This window comes from Mesocricetus auratus, unplaced genomic scaffold, assembly GCF_017639785.1.
Source record: "Mesocricetus auratus isolate SY011 unplaced genomic scaffold, BCM_Maur_2.0 Super-Scaffold_6730, whole genome shotgun sequence".
Lineage (NCBI taxonomy): Eukaryota > Metazoa > Chordata > Mammalia > Rodentia > Cricetidae > Mesocricetus > Mesocricetus auratus.
This window is the reverse complement of record NW_024429184.1, coordinates 41,170,663-41,189,389: the sequence shown is the minus strand read 5'-3', so window position 1 is coordinate 41,189,389 and position 18,727 is coordinate 41,170,663. Positions and strand designations below refer to the sequence as shown.

Sequence of the window (18,727 nt, the reverse complement as noted above, 5' to 3'; positions counted from 1 at the left end):
TCTCAGGACAGTTTCCTACACCGGCAAAAGCTCTCCTTCCCAGATTGACACGTAGGCGACAGAGTCTGGGAGAGAGAGGGACAAGATAGTCCTAGGCCTAAGAAAGTTCCAACGACCAGTAATGCTTATCATGGCTCTAGAGAGCGCTCGAGTTGCCTCCTTTTGCAGTTGCTGTCATCTTGTACAGCTTAGAGATCTAACCTGTGGTGGCAAGAAAACGGAGGGACTGCGTAGATATCTTTCAATAAATGTGTTAAATGAGTATAAGCTAAACAGATGGCCTACAGCCTCAGCCCCTAGTGAGTGCAATACCAACCTAAGTTATATGTGACACTGACCTAAAAAACCAAACTGGTGGCCTGTGTGGGTGAACTTGATCAAGATATACTGAAAACTTGGGACGTTGTTAACATGGGGTTGGTCTTAGAGTATCATTTGCTGAGCTGAATAAGTCATTAGAATTGTGATCGTATCCTGAACTATTATGTGGGCAGAGTAGCTGTTAGTGAAAGCAAAATTCGGATGATTCTTTTGGGCACACACCCAAAGGAACTGAGTCAACAGAAAACAGAGGCACCAAGTCGGGCCATGGTGGCACTCAAATTTAATCCCAACTCTTGGGAGTCAGCAGCAGGTGGATCTCTGTGAGTTCAAAGCCAGCCTGGTCTACATAGTGAGTTCCAAGACAGCCAAGAAACCCTGTCTCAAAAAACCAAAAGCTTTTACTAAGGCACCGATATTCACAATGCCTAGGTTACAGAATCAGCTTAGGCAACTGTCCAAATAAATGGATAAAGAAAATGTGCTAGACATACACAATCATAAAGAACAAAGTTGTATTTGCAGGAAAATTGATGGAATTGGGACATATTCTTAAGAGAGACAAGATTCAGAAAGACAGGTATGGCTTGTTTTCTCATGCAAAAACTAGACTAGCTCAGTGGTAGAGCACTTTCCTATCATGAAAACTCAAGTTGGGGGCATGAAATAGAAAAGGAAATGTTTATAAAGAGAAGCTGAACAAAAGTGGATAGTGGGAGATAAATATGATCAATGTTTTATGAAGGCATATAATATAATGAAACATTTCTGTATAGCTAATATGTGCTGATAAAAAAGATTAAATTTGATAATGTAAAGAGACTCCTTACATACTAACCAATCACAGAATTGATGATCAATAAATACAAGCTATTCTGGCTCGTATATATTCTGCCTCTTACCAGAAGGTAAAGAACGGTTTTAGCTGTCTGTCAGAGTGGCAGGCACAGGCCTTTAATCCTGGCAGTCAGAAGGCAGAGCAGGTGAATCTCTGTGAGTGCCAGCTCAGTCTGGTCTACGGAGCAAGTTCTAGTACTTTTTGGGTATTTTTAAGCATCATCTTAAGTATGTCATCTTTCATATTTTGGTTAATTTTTGGTGTCCTTTACCCAAGTCATTCCGATTTTACATTTATCTGCTTTAAAATGTGTAAAATTCTGACAAGCATGGTGACCCACACCTTTAATCCCAGCAGAGCAGGTGGATCTTTGAGTCTGAACTTCATAGTAAGTTTCAGGACAGCCAGGGCTATGTAGAAAGAGTATAACATTCCTTTATACATTTAGGAAATTTGGCATTTTCTGAAGAACCTACTGTGCTTGTCCTAAAATCTGTGGCCAGTTGTGATAATTTTGTTTATGAATGTAACAAATAAAGCTTGCCTGAAGATCAGAGTGCAAAACTAGCCACACTAGCTAGCCATAGAGGCAGCGGTGGCACACACCTTTAATCCCAGCACTCAGGAGATAGAGGCAAAAAAATCTCTGTTAATTCAAGGCCACCCTGAGCTACACAAAATCGATGCAGTCTAAAAGAGAAACAGAGCTCACACAAAAGTGATCTCAGCACTTGGGATCCCACGCCTTTAATCCCAGCACTAGAGAGGAATGAATATAAGAGGAGACAGGAGCTCAGTGCAGCTGAGGTTTGGTGGAGACAGATGCTGTGTGGAGATGCAGTCTGGGGACAGGATCACTCCTGTCTGAGCATTGGCAGAGGTGAGAGCTCTCTAGTGGCTGGCCACTTTACTTCTCTGATCTTCAGCTTTAACCCCAATATCTGTCTCTGGGTTTTTATCATTAATACCAATTAGAATTTGTGGTACAGCTAAGAAACTGTTAACCTCTACAGCATTTCTTGGAGTAATTATTTTGATTGTTCCTATGTTCATTTTCAGGAAGAAAAAGAAACCTACAATGGTTTTTTATTTTCCAGAAAGCCAGGTTTGAGCTTATACCCTTTTCTGGTTACTGATAGACTGAGGCAGGATGGTTTGAGCCTGGGCTCCAAAGCTAATCTGGGCAGGATAGTAAAACCCCGTTTCTTCAGAATAAAGTCAGACCTACTTCTTCTTCCTGTGTCTTTGCCATGCCTTCTCTGTGTAGCCCTCTTGGATCTTTATTGTTGTACTCTGCAGAACCCTGTTTAACCCCTGAACCTAGAGCCTCCTGTATAAGAACCACTTGGCTTTATTCTTGGCTTGATTTTACTTTTAGTTTTTTGAGATCAGGCCTCAATAAGTTGCCTAGACTGGGCCTTGTGTTTGCAGTGCTCCTGTCTCAGTTTCTGACATAGCAGGGGTTACAGGCCTGCACACTTGGTTCATCGTTTTGTAGTTAACCCAGGGGTTCAGAGACTCAGGGTTCAGGACCTTGGTGAGTGCTAATCTGATAGATGATGGGGTAGGAGAGTTAACTAAGCTTCTTTCCTTTGTCAAGGTTGTGAGGCAAGATCTCACTGTGTAGTCCTGGCTGGTCTGACCTTGTTATGTAGATCAGGATGCTTTTAAGCTCATAGAGATCTGTCTCTCTCTGCTTTTCTTTCCTTCTCTCTCTCTCTTTCTTTCTTTGAATAGTTTAAACTTACAGAAAAAAAAGAGCAGGTAGAATAGAGCTCTCATGTATCCCCGCCTGCTTCGCACACATGCCCAGTATGTCCTACTCCAGTGTCACATGTTTGTTGTCATGACATATTTGTCATTAATAAGTCAGGGTTGATGTGTTATTATTAACTAAAGTATATACTTTATTCAGATTTCCTTAGTTTTTACTTAATGCATGTTTGGTTTCTTTGTCTTTAAGACAGGTTCCCAGGATGGCCTTGAATTCTGTTTGTAGTTGAGGATAATCTTGAACTTACTCCAGTGCTGGAGTCACAGGTGTGCTTTATCATAACCAGTTTATAGGGTTCTGGGTAGGGTTCTAACCCACTGAGACAGGGTCTCTCACTGCCTCTGTCCAGCTCAAGCTGGCCTTGAACTTGCTAGTCAAAATTACCTTGAACTTCTGACGATCCTGCCTCCATGTCTCAAATGATGGGATTGCAGGCATGCATCTTTGTGACAGGCCTTTACTGTGTTTTTATCCCTCACAAGCGTATCTTAGACACATCACATTCAGATATTGTGCCCTTCGTTTCCTTTAGCCTGTGACAGTTTTCAGCTTTGCCTTGTTTTTCATGACTGAAAATTTTAAGAAAGCTGATAAAATGTTTTGTAGGCTGCTCTTCTTTAGGAATTTGGTGGATTCACTTATTTTGTGTGTAGGGTGCTTTGCCTGCATATGTGTGTGTGTGTGGGCAGAAGAAGGCATCAGATCCCCTAGGACTAGAGTTACAGATGGTTGTGAGCTACTGTGTAGGTGCTGCGGACTGAACTTTTGCAAAAACAGCAAGTATCCTTAACTACTAACTATTCTTAACTCTCCAGCCCTGCTTTGTTTTTAATCATGGTAGGACTGATGTAAAATGTATTTTCATTTCATTGAATTAAGATGTGTGGTGCCATGATTTATCATAATTGATGTTGACTGTTGAGCACTTGTCTGAGGTAATCTTTGCCATTGTAAAGTTAGTCTTTTTTCCCATTCCATGCTGTGCTCTTTGGAAGAAGTCAATATATGCAGCTCATACCTAGGTATTGAGGAAATAATAATCTCTCTTCTCCGTTAAAGTCAAGTACCCATGTTTCTGCATTGAAGATTGTTATTGTTTAATTTACTCCATTGTTTGTATCTAGAACTATTTTATGTAACTCAGTACTTAACCTTTAGCAACAATGAGTTATGCTTAATGATAATTAGGTAATAATACATAATGATAGTCTCACATACTAAGAAAAGAACAAGCCAAGACTGGGGTATGATTCAATAGTAGAGTGCTTATTTAGGATCCATGCCTGGACTTAACCTCTAGTACTGCCTAGAGTTGAAGGGAGTCCATCTACTAAACCTGCTGAGCCAGGAGTCATCACACATACCCATGGTCCAAGCAATCAGGAGATGGAGGCAGGAGTCCAGCCATGTGCTGCTGTCTGCATACTTGCCCGTTTGTTTCTCCTGCATCCCCTCTGTCCCTGCCATTTATCCATTCACACTCAGGCCACACCCCTCCTAGAAACTGTCCTGCGTGCAGGGAAGTGTTTGGGACTTGGAAGCTGTGCCTCCCTGTAATATGCTTACCTCCACCAAAGCCCTTCTGACCCGCTAGAGCAGGACTGACTTTTGTGACTGCCAACTACAGCCCTCATGCGGTAACAGCTGTCAGCATACACAGGTGTGTGTCCCCTCCTGTGAACCAAAGTCCATGGAAAACTTTGCAGCTTGTCCCTCAACAGACTCAGTGTCTCGTCCTCTAGGACAGCGAAAGCCTGGCCTTTTGTAGATGTCCCCCTGGCTCTGTAGCCTTGTCCTTGGAGTTAAGGCAGAGAGTAACTCCAGTGCTTGGGATATTAAGGCAGGAGGATCAGGACTTTAAGATCATCCTTGGCTCATGTGATCTTATCTTACCAGAGAATGCCTGCTGCTTCTTTTCTTCCCAGTCCCTCATGGCCTCTGTCCTCAGTTCCTCTCTGCCTACCTTTCCCAGAATTCTCCTCATCTCCTAGTCCCATCTATCTTCCTGCCCTTATTGACTATAGGCAAACAGTGTTTTATTTATCAACCAATATGATAAACATATATACAGATAGACATCTCCCATCAAATAATGGGTTTCATTATGATTTTTCATCATGTATACTCATATTTTTCTCCATTATACAACACCTATACCCCAGAAAGTTTCTTTTCCATGTTAATCCCCACTTCACTTCCTTAGCGGCATCTGTAATTCTGTTTTTTCTGTCTTAGATTGGTGTCACCAGGACTAGAGCTTAATGAATGGAGTTGTATACCTATTCTTGAGTAAACGTCGTTCCATGTGGCACAGTTACACCATGCTGTGCATGTGTTGATCCTCCCTCCTGCATGCAGATCTCATTATGGATGGTTGTGAGCCACCATGTGGTTCCTGAGAATTGAAGAACTCAGGACCTCTGCAAGCAGGTGCTGTCAGTGCTCTTACTCTCTGAGCCACCTCTCCGGCCCCTCTGTTCCTTCTTACTGCTGGTCTGTGTGCTGGTGTATGGATGCATAATGACTTCGTTTTTTAGTTTTTAGCTCTTACGAATAAAGATGGCATAAATATTTTGTATATCCATGAGGAAGTTCTTTTTAAAGCCACAAGCACAGATAGGGGTCAGTTTCAGAGACATGCTGAATGTGATGGCCACAGTCTAATCTCAGCACTTGGTAGCCAAGAGAGTTACAAGTTCAAGGCTAGCTTGAACTATGTGAGACTCTGTCTCAGAAAGCCAAGAAAGGGGACCGGAGAGATGGCTCAGCAGTTAATAACACTGACTGCTCTTCCAGAGGACTCCAGTTTGAGTCCCAGCACACATATGAGTTCAGTTCCAGGGGATATGACACCTTCTGGGCTCCAGGGTCAGGCATGAAATGGTGCACAGACATATGTGCAGGTAAGACACCCAAGCATATAAAAGAAAATAATTTATTTGTGTTTTGGTTTTTATTTGTTTGTTTGTTTGTTTTTGGGTTTTTTTTCCTTTAGTTTTGGTTTTGGTTTTTTGAGACAAGAATTTCTCTGGTAACAGCCCTGGCTGTCCTGGAACTTGCTCTGTAGACTAGACTGACCTCTAACTCAGAGATCCATCTGCCTCCCCAGTGCTGGAATTAAAGGCGTGCACCACCACTACCCCAACAAAAATAAATTTTTTTAATTTAAAAAGTCAAGAAAAGATAATGTATAGTTTTTGGTCAAAAAATAAAGACTAAATTGACACATTCAGTATGGTTGCATTTATATTAAATTGGAAAGCATGTGAGACAAATGGTGTGCCCTGTCATAACTACATACTTATTGAGGTAACAACATGTTTACAAAAATAAGTCATTGATATCAGGACAGTGGAACCTCCAAAGTGGGTGACACATGGGGTTAGAGGGGCTCATAATAGTCTCTAACTAAAATGAGTAGAGTTGCATTTCCTTAAAGGCATTAGAAGCAACTATGTAAAATGTCAGGATTTGAAATGATGAATGCATGTTCCACCACAGGTGTCACGCTCTGAGCGTTGTGGATCTCTGCTTGCTGACTTAGTTCCCAAGGGTCTCCTGAACTGTTTATTTACACTTTAGCCCTCTCCTGCTCATGGAGTTGACTAAAGCTGGGTGGGACTAGGAGGTCGGGCACAGCCCTTTCCTCTCTAGGCCACCACCTTGGAGGAACAGCTCCTTGGGGGTTGGGACAGAGCACCTCTGACCTGCTCTTAGCTACTGCCTCAAGAGAGCCTGCAGGCAGGTCTGCCTTCCCTTTGTTCCTGAATCTTGTTCTGACCCGGTGCTGGGTCAATTTAAGACACACAACAAAATACTGATTCCCTTCCATTGCTTTGGGTCTTTTCATTTGTGTGTTTTCAACTTGCCCATCTTCCCTGTCATTTTCTATGTAACTAGTTTTAAAACTTTCCCATTCTTCACTTTCCTTACTTCATCTTTCACAGAGGTTCCTTAAAATGCTACCATGTGTTCCTGGTTTTGTTTATTTGTTTTGTTTTTTAATTGGTTTTTCAGCTCTGAAGTGTATTTTTCCCCCTCTTCCTTTCTGAACTCCAGTTCCTGGTTCAAGTAACACCTATAGCTTCTGGTTTCCCTGCGTTTCATTGCTTCTGCTTTATCATCTTCCCTCAAACACTGTCTCATTACATTTTTAACATTCATAGTAGGACACTGGTTTAAAATTGTCTTCTATCGGACTGCACAGATAGATGTCTTAGTGGTTAAGAGCTGCTCTTCCAGAGTCCTGAGTTCAACTCCCAGCAACCACATGGTGGCTCACAACCATCTGAAATGAGATCTGGTGCCCTCTTCTGGTGTGCAGACATAGATGCAAGCAAAACACTGTATACTTTTTTTTTTTTTTTTTTTTTTACGAGACAGGGTTTCTCTGTATTGTTTCGGAGGCTATCGGTCCAGCCTGGCCTCGAACGCACAAAGATCCGCCTGCCTCTGCCTCCCGAGTGCTGGGATTAAAGGCGTGCGCCACCACCGCCCGGCAAAACACTGTATACTTAATAAATACATCTTTTTTTAAAAAATATATCCATTTTAAAAAAATGGTCTTCTACCTATGATGATGTTTTCTTAGTGAGTTTGCTTTCTGGGACAAGTTTAGCTGTTCCTTTTCAGTTTTCTGGCAGTATCTTTTTCTTTTTCTTTTTTTCCAGGCAGGGTTTCTCTGTGGCTTTGGAGGCTGTCCTGGAACTAGCTCTTGTAGACCAGGCTGGTCTCGAACTCACAGAGATCCACCTGCCTCAGCTGGGATTAAAGACTTGAGCCCGGCTCTGGCAGTATCTTGCACAGACTTTTTATGCTGTCTTTGATTGGAGTCACACCTTTGTCTTAGTTAGGGTTTCTGGTGCTGTGAAAAGACACGATGACCACAGCAACTCTTATAAAGGAAAACATTTAATTAAGGTGGCTCACTTAGAGTTGAGAGGTTCAGTTCATTGTCATCATGGTGAGACATGGTTGCGTGTGCTGGAGAAGTAGCTGAGAGTCTGATAATGTGGAGGCAACAGAAGTGGTCTGGGATACTGGCTGTGACTTGAGCATCTGTGAGACCTCCAAGCCTTCCACCACAATGACACTTCTCCAACAAGGCCATACCTACTCCAACAAAGCCAGATCTCCTAATAGTGCTACTTGCTATGAGCTTATGGGGGCCAGTGCCATTCAGACTACTACAACCTTTTATCTTTTATTTTGAGATACGTTGTATTTCTTCAGACCAAGAGTAAAATAGTCCTATGATGGGGTAAGGGAAGTACCTTCCTCCCATCTCTTCCTCTTAACCCACCATCTCCAGAAAAAACCAGATGTTAGCCCACCCGTGACTCAGTAGTGCCACAGTGATAGTTCAGGGAAAGAACAATTTCTAGGGAGGGCCAAACCTGTCTCTGAACCCTCCCAGTGACTAGAGCTAGCTGAGAAGCACACTGTTGTTTTGGGGTCACTGTCAGGGAATGCTTACCTGGAGGGACAGTCCATCCGCCATTCTAAAGTACATCACTTGAAGCAGCGAGGCTATTGGCATGTAACACCGACCCTTCTGCAATGTATTCCCATACAGTGTTTGGAGTCCGTGTTGTCGTGTGCAACTGAAAGAACCCTGACAGATGTGTCTCCTTTGTTGTTACACAGCCCAACTTTCCTGACTGACCACTTCGCTCTGGACACTGACGGCTTGCATCTCCCACTGCAAGCTCTTCACTGCATATGTCTGGTACCTGCCCGTACTGGGCAGGGAATAAAAATTCAACTGACAGCCAGGTACGGTGGTACATTTCTGTAAACCTTAGCATTTGGAAGGCAGAGCCAAGAAGTGCACTGCAGGTTCCAGGCCAGCCTGGTCAGCACACCAAGTTTCAAGCCATCTGGGCTTACATAGTGTAATGTCTATTCTTGGTTATCAGTTTGACTATATTGGGAATGAATTGTAATTCAGACATAGAGGGCACACCTGTCTGTAATTCCAGTTCCAGGGGACTTGACACCCTTACATAGACATACATGCAGACAAAACACCAATGCACATAAGAAAAAGTGGGTTTCATTGAGAAGTCCTCAGCATTCTTGGGGACTTTGAGAAATAGATCAGCATTTAGCCCTGTCATTCGGATGGACTTTGGGAGCCCATTCCACGTGGAGGGATGCTGTCACTACCTGAACACATGGGGGAGGGCCTAGGCCCTGCCCCAGGTCATATGACAGACTTTCGAGATCCCCCATGAAGGGCCTCACCCTCCTTGGAGAGTGGAGTAGGGAACGGGGGAGGAGGGAAGGAGAGGGAAATGTGAACATGTGAAGCAAACTTGTTTCTAATTTAAATTAAATAAAAAAGGAAAAAAAGAAAAAGGAATAAAAGAATGGAAGCTCTTACAAGTGAAAATAAACAGGAAGGGGATGCTTCATTCTTTGCTTGCTTGCCTGCCTCTCGCTTGTCAGCATATCCATTCCCTCACTGACACAGAGCTTACTTCTTTGGAATTCCAGCATATACAGAAGACCATGGGACTGAGCAGCTACTAGTTCTTGGACTTGCCATTCACAACTAGCCATTGTTGGACTGCAGCCTGTAAGTCATTCCAGTAAATTCCCATATATATAAGTTCTGTGACTCTAGAGAACCCTGACTAATACAGGAAGATCCTCTCTTAAATTAACCAAGCAATAAAAAGAACAGGACCAGGCATAGTGGTACAAGCCTTTAGTTCCTGCACTTAGGTTTGAGGCCAGCCTGTTCTACATAGTGAGTTCCCTGCCTTCCAGGCAGACTATGTAGTGAGACTGTCTAAAAAACTAAAGCAACAAACAAAAGCAGTAAAAGAAATCAACTGAAGGTGTTCTCCCATGCCCTTCCTCTATTGTGGGCACACTCTGTAATGTCTAGTACAGAGCAACCTCTGTCTCCTCTACTCTAGTTATGCATGGCTCAAGTATGGCGCTTTTTCTTTAATAGAAGTTTTTGAGAACTTTGATATGGTCAGAAGGCTATAATCTACTCTCTGTCTTTTGATGTTTGCAAAGTTGCTTCACTTCAGCCCTGTCTATAAAGGAGGGAATGATATATGCACCTCAAGGCCCTAGATTAGGGAAGCTGAGAAGTAAGGAAAGAGTAGGGCATCTTTCAGAACAGCTGTCTAAAGTCCCAGCTTCTATCTGCTCATTTGCTCCTGTTTCAGAAAACCCAAAGAAGCCTTTCCAGCTTCCACTCATTAGCAAGGATGTAACAGCAGGGAGCAGAAGTGATAGTCTGGATTGGGCTTGGAAGTGCTGAGGAGATTGAAACAGACTAGAGGACTCTGGGAGCCAGATGCTCACTATGAATCCATGTTCAGTGTAGTGGTGATGCCTTTGACCTTGTAAAGATCCCTAATTACAGTATACACCATCCAAAAGTATTTCCACCAGGAGTGGTCATCTTCAGTTATGTTGCTTAAAGATCTGGGTACCACAAGAGAAAAGCACTAACTAACTGCCTACAGTTAGAAATCTGCTTAGTCCTATTCATTTATTATGATTCTTGGAAATTGAAAGTAGGGCCCTCAGTTACGAATAATGTATTCTAATGAGAAAAGTGTTAGGTACAAGTATGTTGTTAAGAATGGGTCACACGCATGCACACAAGAACGAGATGATCTGTTCTCTGAGGAGATGGGAAAGGACAGAACACTGGCAAAGGGAAGAGAAGCTGGTGTCCTTCAGGCACTTCTAGCGCGGCCTCTTCTCGCTTCTGGTTTGTTTTTGAGACAGTCTCACTAACTTGCCCAGGCTGGCCTTCAACTCACTCTTACCTGAGCAGGTCTTGAATTTGGAACCCTGCCTTAGCCTCTGAAGTGTTGGGATTTCTGGCCTGTGCCACCAGACCTGGCTGCTTCCTGAGAACAGGCTTACAGTCTTACTTGGAATCTGGAAGCTGGATGAGTTTTGGAATTCAGAACTTTTCAGATGTCTTGAAAGAGCATGAATGAATGTATTCATACCATAAGTTTTTTGACAGCCCCACAGGGCCTGAAGTAATGCCCCTATAAGCCAAACAGCATTTCTTTAAAATTTTTAATATATGCATTTGGGAGGGATGTGTATGTGTAGAAGTCAGAGGTGCATGTCAGCTTTCTTCCTCAGTTGCTCTCCACCTTAGTTTTTGAAACAGTCTGTCACTGAACATAGCTTGCCAATTTGGCTAAAGTAACTGGCCAGGTAAGCCAGTGGAACCCTACTATTGGGGTCACAGGTGTACATGACCATGCCCAGCTTTCGTAGGTGCTGGGGAGCTCTGAGCTCAGGTTCTCATGCTCACATGGTAAGCGCTTTACCAACCGAACCATCTCTCCTGCCCCTCTTTTTTGATTTTCTTCTTTTTTAAGTGGGTGTGGCATTTTGCCTTCATTTGTCTGTGCTACCTACATGCAGTGCCTGCTTAGGCCAGAAGAGGGCATTAGATCCTTCGGAATTGGAGTTGCAGGTGCTGAGATAGATGCTGGAAGACTGGCCTGTGCTCTCTCTCTTAGTGGTTGAGCCATCACTTCAATATCCCCACTTTCATAGTTACATGAAAACAAAGTAGCAACAAATTTTGGTACATGGGAGAGGCCTTGGACAGAATGTTGTGACTTAGGTCAGTTAAGACAGATTATTTTTTATGGGGGGTAATAAGTTTGGCAACAAACTTAGGGGGAATATCTTAGTTTTAAGGGCTTTTCAAATATTGCAAATAAAGGATTATGGACTGAATTTTAAATTTTAAACTTTTATTAGTATGTTTATGAAAGATTGTTTAATAAAACACAGCACACTTGTGACAATCAGCGCAATATTTAGAAGTCTGTTCTTTTGTTCCGTTGTGGAATCCAGAGATTAGATTCATTTGAATTCATGTCGTTGAGGTTGCGCAGGCACGCACGCACGCACGGCCTCCTGATAGTAGGAAAAGACTGACTCACAGCTTAGTTATAGCATAAGCAGTCTCTGCTTTGTCAAGTCCTTCAATAAAAGTATGCCACAAGAATTAATGTTTTACCAGTCTAGCTCTGTTACAAGGTGTACAAGAGCAATTCACGTTGTTCTAAGAATCAGAACTTCTGATCATCTTATCTACACCTCCCCAGTGCTGAGTGCTGGAATTACAGGCAAAACACCATACCCAATTTTATCCAGTGTGTCCAAACTTCATGCATGTTAGGCAAGCTTTCTACCAAAAGAGTTACACTCTCACCCCTATTAGATTTGGGTTTTGTTTGTTTCTTTTCTTTTCTTTTCTTTTCTTTTCTTTTCTGAGACAGGGTTTCTGTGTAACACCCTTAGCTGTCCTGGAACTCGCTCTGGAGACCAGGCTGCCCTCAAACTCAAAGATCCGCATGCCTCTGCCTCCTGAGTGCTGGAATTGAAGGCGTGCGCCACCACTGGCTGATGATGTCAAGTGTTTTAAGTTGTGTTACTTTCAAGAGTAATGACTGGACTGGAGGTATGACTCAAGGGTTAAGAGCACTGACTGCTCTTCCAGAGAACCCAGGTTCAATTCCCAGCACCCACATGTCAGTTCAACTGTTTGTAACTCCAGTTCCAGGGCCTACCACCCATGTCAAAACACCAGTGCACATTAAAAAAACAAAGTAATGACCATGAAGATAAAAGTATCCAACACATGTTAAGTTAAAGGACATTTTATTTACTGACAGATTTAAAAAAAACTGTAACTCCCCAAAATGCACTATGAACCCATTACAAAGAACTGGTGTAATACACAGTGTTTAAGCAACACTACAGGTGTTTTTGGCAAAGTGCTGTGCTATTCATTCTGTGTAAAACTGACCATCTGTGACCCAATCAGTATAAAAAATTTTATAAAAACAGAAAAACAATTAGATAGTGGCTCAAGAAAACAAGCTGCCATTTATGCATAGATTGATATACAGTATATATAGCCTAACCAAAATGTCCCTTTTAGGTGTTCAAGTTGATGAGAGAAAAAACTGCCCATAAACACATTGTAAAGGCACACAGTACAACCTACAATACTTTTCTGTATCCATAACTCATATCCTGCCTTCAGAAGGCAAGTTGTGTTCACAATTTTACTAGAGGAAAGAAATAAAGCTACTTAAAAAATAACACAGAAGTATTGACTAAAGTTCAAAATATCTAAAGGAAACGAAACCAAAAAGGAAAGAAATAAAACTACACACACCCCTGGGGCCCCCAAATACACACATCTAACCTCCCAGGCGCAGTTGGGTTTACAAGTCCACCTAGAAAACAAACTACTAAACTACTAAAACAGGGAAGTGCAGAGAGAGCCAAGCTGGTCACTCAACAGTGGAGACATTCTCAGTGTCACAAGGAAACTTATCAATGACACACAGAACAGCATCCACTAAGTTGCCTTCCTCTGAATAGTAACTTCTCTTCCACATAAAGGATACTGTTGCCAGTAAGAGGAGACACTCTTCCTGGTGTGTCTGCACCCAAGCTGCTTGAATTGGTGTCACATTTCAAGAGAAACTGGCCTGTGACAAAGTGGACAACACTGTCATGTGTAGACAAGCATTCATGTAAAATTTCAGTATAAGAAGTAGGTAGGGTTGCCATTTATAATACATCAGAGGCTGATGGCATGGAACTACCTAACCTTAAAGAATTTTAAACTAATAGTATCTATATGCCTTATAAAATAAAAAGATAACTTCAAGGGAACAACAGAGACATAGAGTAGAGTATCTCCCAGTACAAGGAGCAGTCTCTTTTTTTTTTTTTAAGATTTTATTTATTATTATTAATTCATTACAGATGGTTGTAAACCACCATGTGGTTGCTGGGTGGGAATTGAACTCAGGACCTCTGGAAGAGCATCCAGTGCTCTTAACCTCTGAGCCACCTCTCCAGCCCCAAGGGAGCAGTCTCTTAACTGTCTCTAAAATAAAAAGAAAATGGTAGAAACTTTTTCCACTAATCTACTTAAATGCATTTAAATGTCTGTCTTCTAGTTGTAGTCCTTCATACTTATTTTTGTTTCCAATTCAAAGAAAATAAGAATAGATGATACCCTGCCTTGTTTTTTGTTTGTTTTTTTAAGTGTATACAAAAACTGTATGCTTCTGTGAGGATGGAACAAAAAAAAATAGCAAAGCAATTCAGATTTCTAAAAAAGTGGAGACTGAAACCCAGTGTACAGATTTGAGAAGTAAAAATAACAGGCAGACTTATAGGCCCTGGCAAGTTTTAAGTAAACACTCTTGATAGAACCAACGAAGTGATAAAACAGGAACCATCTGTATGGGAATTGGAAAAATATACAGAAAATTATTTTTAAGTTCCTGTATAAATCCAATCTCTTAACATCTCTGTACCTACCCAACCACACAAATACAAATAGCCACAAGATAAGTATGGCGAGCTAAGCATCTACCTACAGTGCAGAATATAACTCGGAAAATAGTAATTAACAGAATACACACTCTAAAATGTTTAACACAAATCACAAACTTCCAGGAATGTGGGGTCTGCTGTAAAAGCTAAAAAATATACCCCAGATATGTGGTGATATACACCATGTATTCCAGACTTTCCAAGCGAAATTCTAGGCTATCAGTTTAGAAATGCTCCTAATGCAGGAGTCTTGCTTTGTTTTGTGGAACTCCGGGCCTTGCATATACTAAGGAAGTGTTCTATCACTAACTACACCCCCAACCCTTGGGGTCTTCCTACTGATTGTACTTTTAATGCGCTGAAGTACATTGTAAACCACTAGAAGTTACAAAATATGGTGATGGTAATCAGTGAGTAACCAACTCATAAAATGCACTCTGGCCGTGTCTCACAGAGCATTAACAGGTTCACATTGGTCTGTGTTGCTGGACTTATGTCTTACAGTAGTTGCCTAACAAACACCTAATGACCAGGAACTTCAATTTTTCTTCCATGTGCCAATTTTAGACATAAACTTTCACACAGGAACCACAGTGTGCTACCTATTATAGGTGGTGTGGTAATCTTAACCTTAAAGAGAAAAAAAAATCCCAGTAATTGATGTGATCTGTTTGTGGGTTTTCAGGGACAAGTCAAAAATACTAGGCACAGACAAGGCAAATGAAAAGTCAGTAACTGAAAGAGATGTAATGTTTAAAAAAAAAAACTACTGTAGTTTAATACACAAATCACTTGATGCTGGCCAAACAAATGATCATGGCTGAGCTTCCAGCTTGTGAGACACAACTTGATGTAAGGGGGTAGGAAAGGCTACATGCATTTAGAAGCTTGTGTCCAGAAGACACGTAGCTGCTCTATTTTCAAGTTATTAGCATATGATCCTATAACAGACATGGTGTAAAACATGCAAACCTTCATGAAAACACAAATAGTAACAAATAACTTCTCAGTTTCACGACTTTACAGACTTGGCCCCAATTAGAAAACAGATAAACAAAAGAGGAAGTCAGTGTGGAAAAGGTTTAGGGAAGGACAAGGAATCTAGATTCCTGTTCTGAGAGAGCCTCCCTGGCACTTAGACAGCCAGTATAGGAACACCCTTCACCATCTAACTGCAGCTGTAAACCCCAGCCTCGTCAGAGCGAGCACAGCTCTTCCCTCAAAGTCTCCCAAGCTTCCGTGTCAAGCTGCTCCAGGGACAATACTTCATGTAACAATATGCTGCCTTTTTCTCAAAATTAGTTCATGAACAAGTGTTTAATGAGGGTTGCGGAGGAGATAGGGAAGTGAGTTGTTTGATTATATAGGTAATGACAGCATTCTCAGTAAAATGTGCTTTAAGCTGTACATGGGTTTAATGTTCCAGAAAGTTGGTTGCAAGTATGGATGGCTCATTAAAATCCATCAAAACTGCTTACAAAGAAGTGACCAGTTAGAGGTAAGAAAATGGACTTTCCTTTAATCAAGTTAACTGACCTATGTGAGTGGAACCCCACACCATTAGCACCAACCCTGAAGAATAATCATGGCAGAAAAAGTGCCACAGCCTCCCACCACTAGGTTCGGCAAAAAGGCCCTGGAAGTTCACACAAAGTTTAGTTCTGACAGCTCCACTTCAATTAGTATGTGATCCTCACAACTCTGTGAGGGACGTATTATTACTCCCCTGCTGTGGAGCAAACAGGCCAAAGTGGTTAAAGATTTTGTGAAGTTAAAAAAAATGAAAGCTCGCCGGGCGTTGGTGGAGCATGCCTTTAATCCCAGCACTCGGGAGGCAGAGGCAGGTAGATCTCTGTGAGTTCGAGGCCAGCCTGGTCTACAGAGTGAGTTCCAGGACAGGCTCCAAAACAATACAGAGAAACCCTGTCTCGAAAAAACCAAAAAAAAAAAAAAAAAAAAAAAAACTCAAACCAACCCATCAGTCTTGGATGCTATAACAGACACAAATCCCCCATGCTTTCCCCTTAGGAGGACAGGCTCCATGTCTTGAGCATTTACCTTTCTTAAGGGCAGACATGAGCATGAAGCCATCAAGTGCCTGGGCAAGCACTTGTGCATTCTCAGCTGAGGTGGCAGTTAAGACTCTAGACACCTCCAAATACTGACTGCTCTGTGGCTACCTACAGACAGAACTCCAATATCACCACGGCTCCCATTTTTCCCTTTGCATAGGAGGCAAGTGCTATTGTCCATGGCAGCTCTAGTATCTGTACCATCTTGTGGAGTCACATCAGAATTATTGAATGCACTGTTCACCAAAAATAATGTACCTGAATCCCACAATAAACTGCAATGACTAACTTGGGAAAAAAGAACCATACATACAGAATATGTCAAGTTTTCTTTCAAAAGTAAGTTCAGCCATTAATTCCATTATATCCATGGCAAAAATCTGTTAATGCTCATGTTAGTGTATAAAAATGTACTCATTATATACAGAAAAGACTATCAAGTACTGGTCAATAAAGTATATGGCTGACCCTGAGAATAAATTTTTGCTTACACAAAAGATTAAATAATACAAAATACATGAAATTGAAAAGATGCCTATTCTTATACTTGGGGTAAGAAATGTTCTTAAGACGCTGACTAACTCATATATACCTTACTGTATTTAAAGACCACCCCAAACACTGTAACTGTATTGATATGTTTCCAAAAAGCTTCTGAAAAGGTTTTTAAAAGTAGTTGTCAGGAGCAAGGCATTATGTGACACACAGCGTAACAATCTGATTGTGACAATGTCTAGACACACTGACAAACTAGGCGATTGGAAAGAGCATTTTCATCGTATGCACACACATCCACATACGTAGACAGGCACAAACCCGACCGAGGAAACCAACCAGCAGAGTCCAGTGTTCTCAGTAATTGTACTGGCGTGGGCAGGGCTGGTGAACCACCCAGCCACTGTGCTTCTTTTGTCGAGTGTGGCAATCTCTGGTAAGGTTCTGGCGACGAAGGCCATTTCTGTTCAGAGACTGTCTCTCACTGTGTCCTTTTATCCACTGGGAAGGGCGGAAGCTCTTGGGTTGTTCCAAAAACGTTGCCTGAACAGCTAGAGCTGCAACACAGCAGTGAATGTGCTCCCCAATTTCACTTTGGGCTTCCATTCTGAAACAGATCAAAGTGGAACGGATCAACAACAGGGTGCTTTTAAAAAGGCTACTCAGTGATTTGTCTCTGCTTGGGAAGACTAAGTGACCCCTGGCTGATGGACAGATTTACATTTTGTGATTGTATTAGCTGATAGTGGTAGAAAGGAGAAACCAACTTCTTTTTGAGGTGGTGTCTTGTTATTAGCCCAGGCTACCCTCAAGTTCACCACCCTCATGCCTCAGCCTCCCAAGTTTGGAATTACAAATATGTGTCATAACTTCTAGGTGAAAAGGTTAACTTTTAAACACACATTTTATGTTCATTGGTGTTTTCCTGCATGCATGTCTATGGATCCCTGAAATTGGAGTTACAGACAATTGTGAGCTACCATGTGGGTGATGGGAATTGAACCTGGGTCCTCTGAAAGAATAGCTAGTGTTAACCTCTGAAAAAGTTAACTTTTAATAGGAATATAGCATATAATCCAGAGATGACTAAATGGGCTGTATATTAAAAATGTGCTTCATACTGAGTGAATTTAATATGGTTCTCCAAGAGGAGAATTGATTACTGAACATTTGCAAATCTGTTTATTTAGTTTTCTAAGACAGAATCCCATGTAGCTCAGGGTGGCCTCAAATTTGCCATGTTGGAAACGCTGGCTTTGAATTACTGCTCCTTCTGCCTTAGCTTGTCAAGTGCTGAAATTACAGTGTGAGCCACTATACCCAGTTTTTAGCTGTTTTGAAGAAATTATGTTTCAGTTTTACCATAATACTAAAAATAAAATATGTTAATTCTCAAATTTGACTGATTTGAAAGCATTTACATCAACAGCACCTTCACAGATGATTTCTGGCTACAATAAAAATGTCCTAGGTAGCATGTGGATCTGTATTTCATAGAAATGTATGTAAGGACATTCCTTCAACTTCACATTTGCTAGGTTAAAAAAAAAATCAATGCTTATTATGTCAGTTTTTTATTTATACCACAGGAGAGCATATTTTGGAATGGCCTTTACACCAGAGAGTTTTACGACCCTTAAAAAACACATACATTAGAACGTGGTTGTATACAGTATGTTTTTTCTTTTTCTTTTTTGGTTTTTAGAGACAGGGTTTCTCTGTGGCTTTGGAGGCTGTCCTGAAAACTAGCTCTTGTAGACCAGGCTGGTCTCTAACTCACAGAGATCCACCTGCCTCAGCTTCCCGAGAGCTGGGATTAAAGGCGTGCGCCACCAACGCCCAGCCAGTATGTATACT

The 18,727-nt window shown here is 41.7% G+C and overlaps 1 protein-coding gene and 1 long non-coding RNA gene across 4 annotated transcripts in view; one reads left to right on the top strand and one right to left on the bottom strand.

The window, feature by feature from the left end:
* LOC110340175 overlaps positions 1 to 18,727 on the top strand; it is a 23,238-nt gene that overhangs the window by 779 nt on the left and 3,732 nt on the right. Inside the window, exons 2-3 of the long non-coding RNA XR_002381949.2 lie at positions 8,580 to 8,708; positions 9,432 to 9,513. This is a non-coding gene — a long non-coding RNA (uncharacterized LOC110340175). The remainder of the gene's footprint in view (positions 1 to 8,579; positions 8,709 to 9,431; positions 9,514 to 18,727) is intronic.
* The window catches only part of Tp53inp1 (tumor protein p53 inducible nuclear protein 1), a 17,702-nt gene continuing 11,560 nt past the window's right edge, over positions 12,586 to 18,727 (bottom strand). For 2 of the 3 annotated variants that reach the window (XM_013110477.3, XM_040740949.1), the window contains one exon: positions 12,586 to 17,477. In XM_013110477.3, the coding sequence (XP_012965931.1) occupies positions 17,228 to 17,477 (250 nt within the window). In that variant the 3' untranslated portion in view covers positions 12,586 to 17,227. The remainder of the gene's footprint in view (positions 17,478 to 18,727) is intronic. The other variant, XM_040740953.1, reaches the window with a different exon arrangement.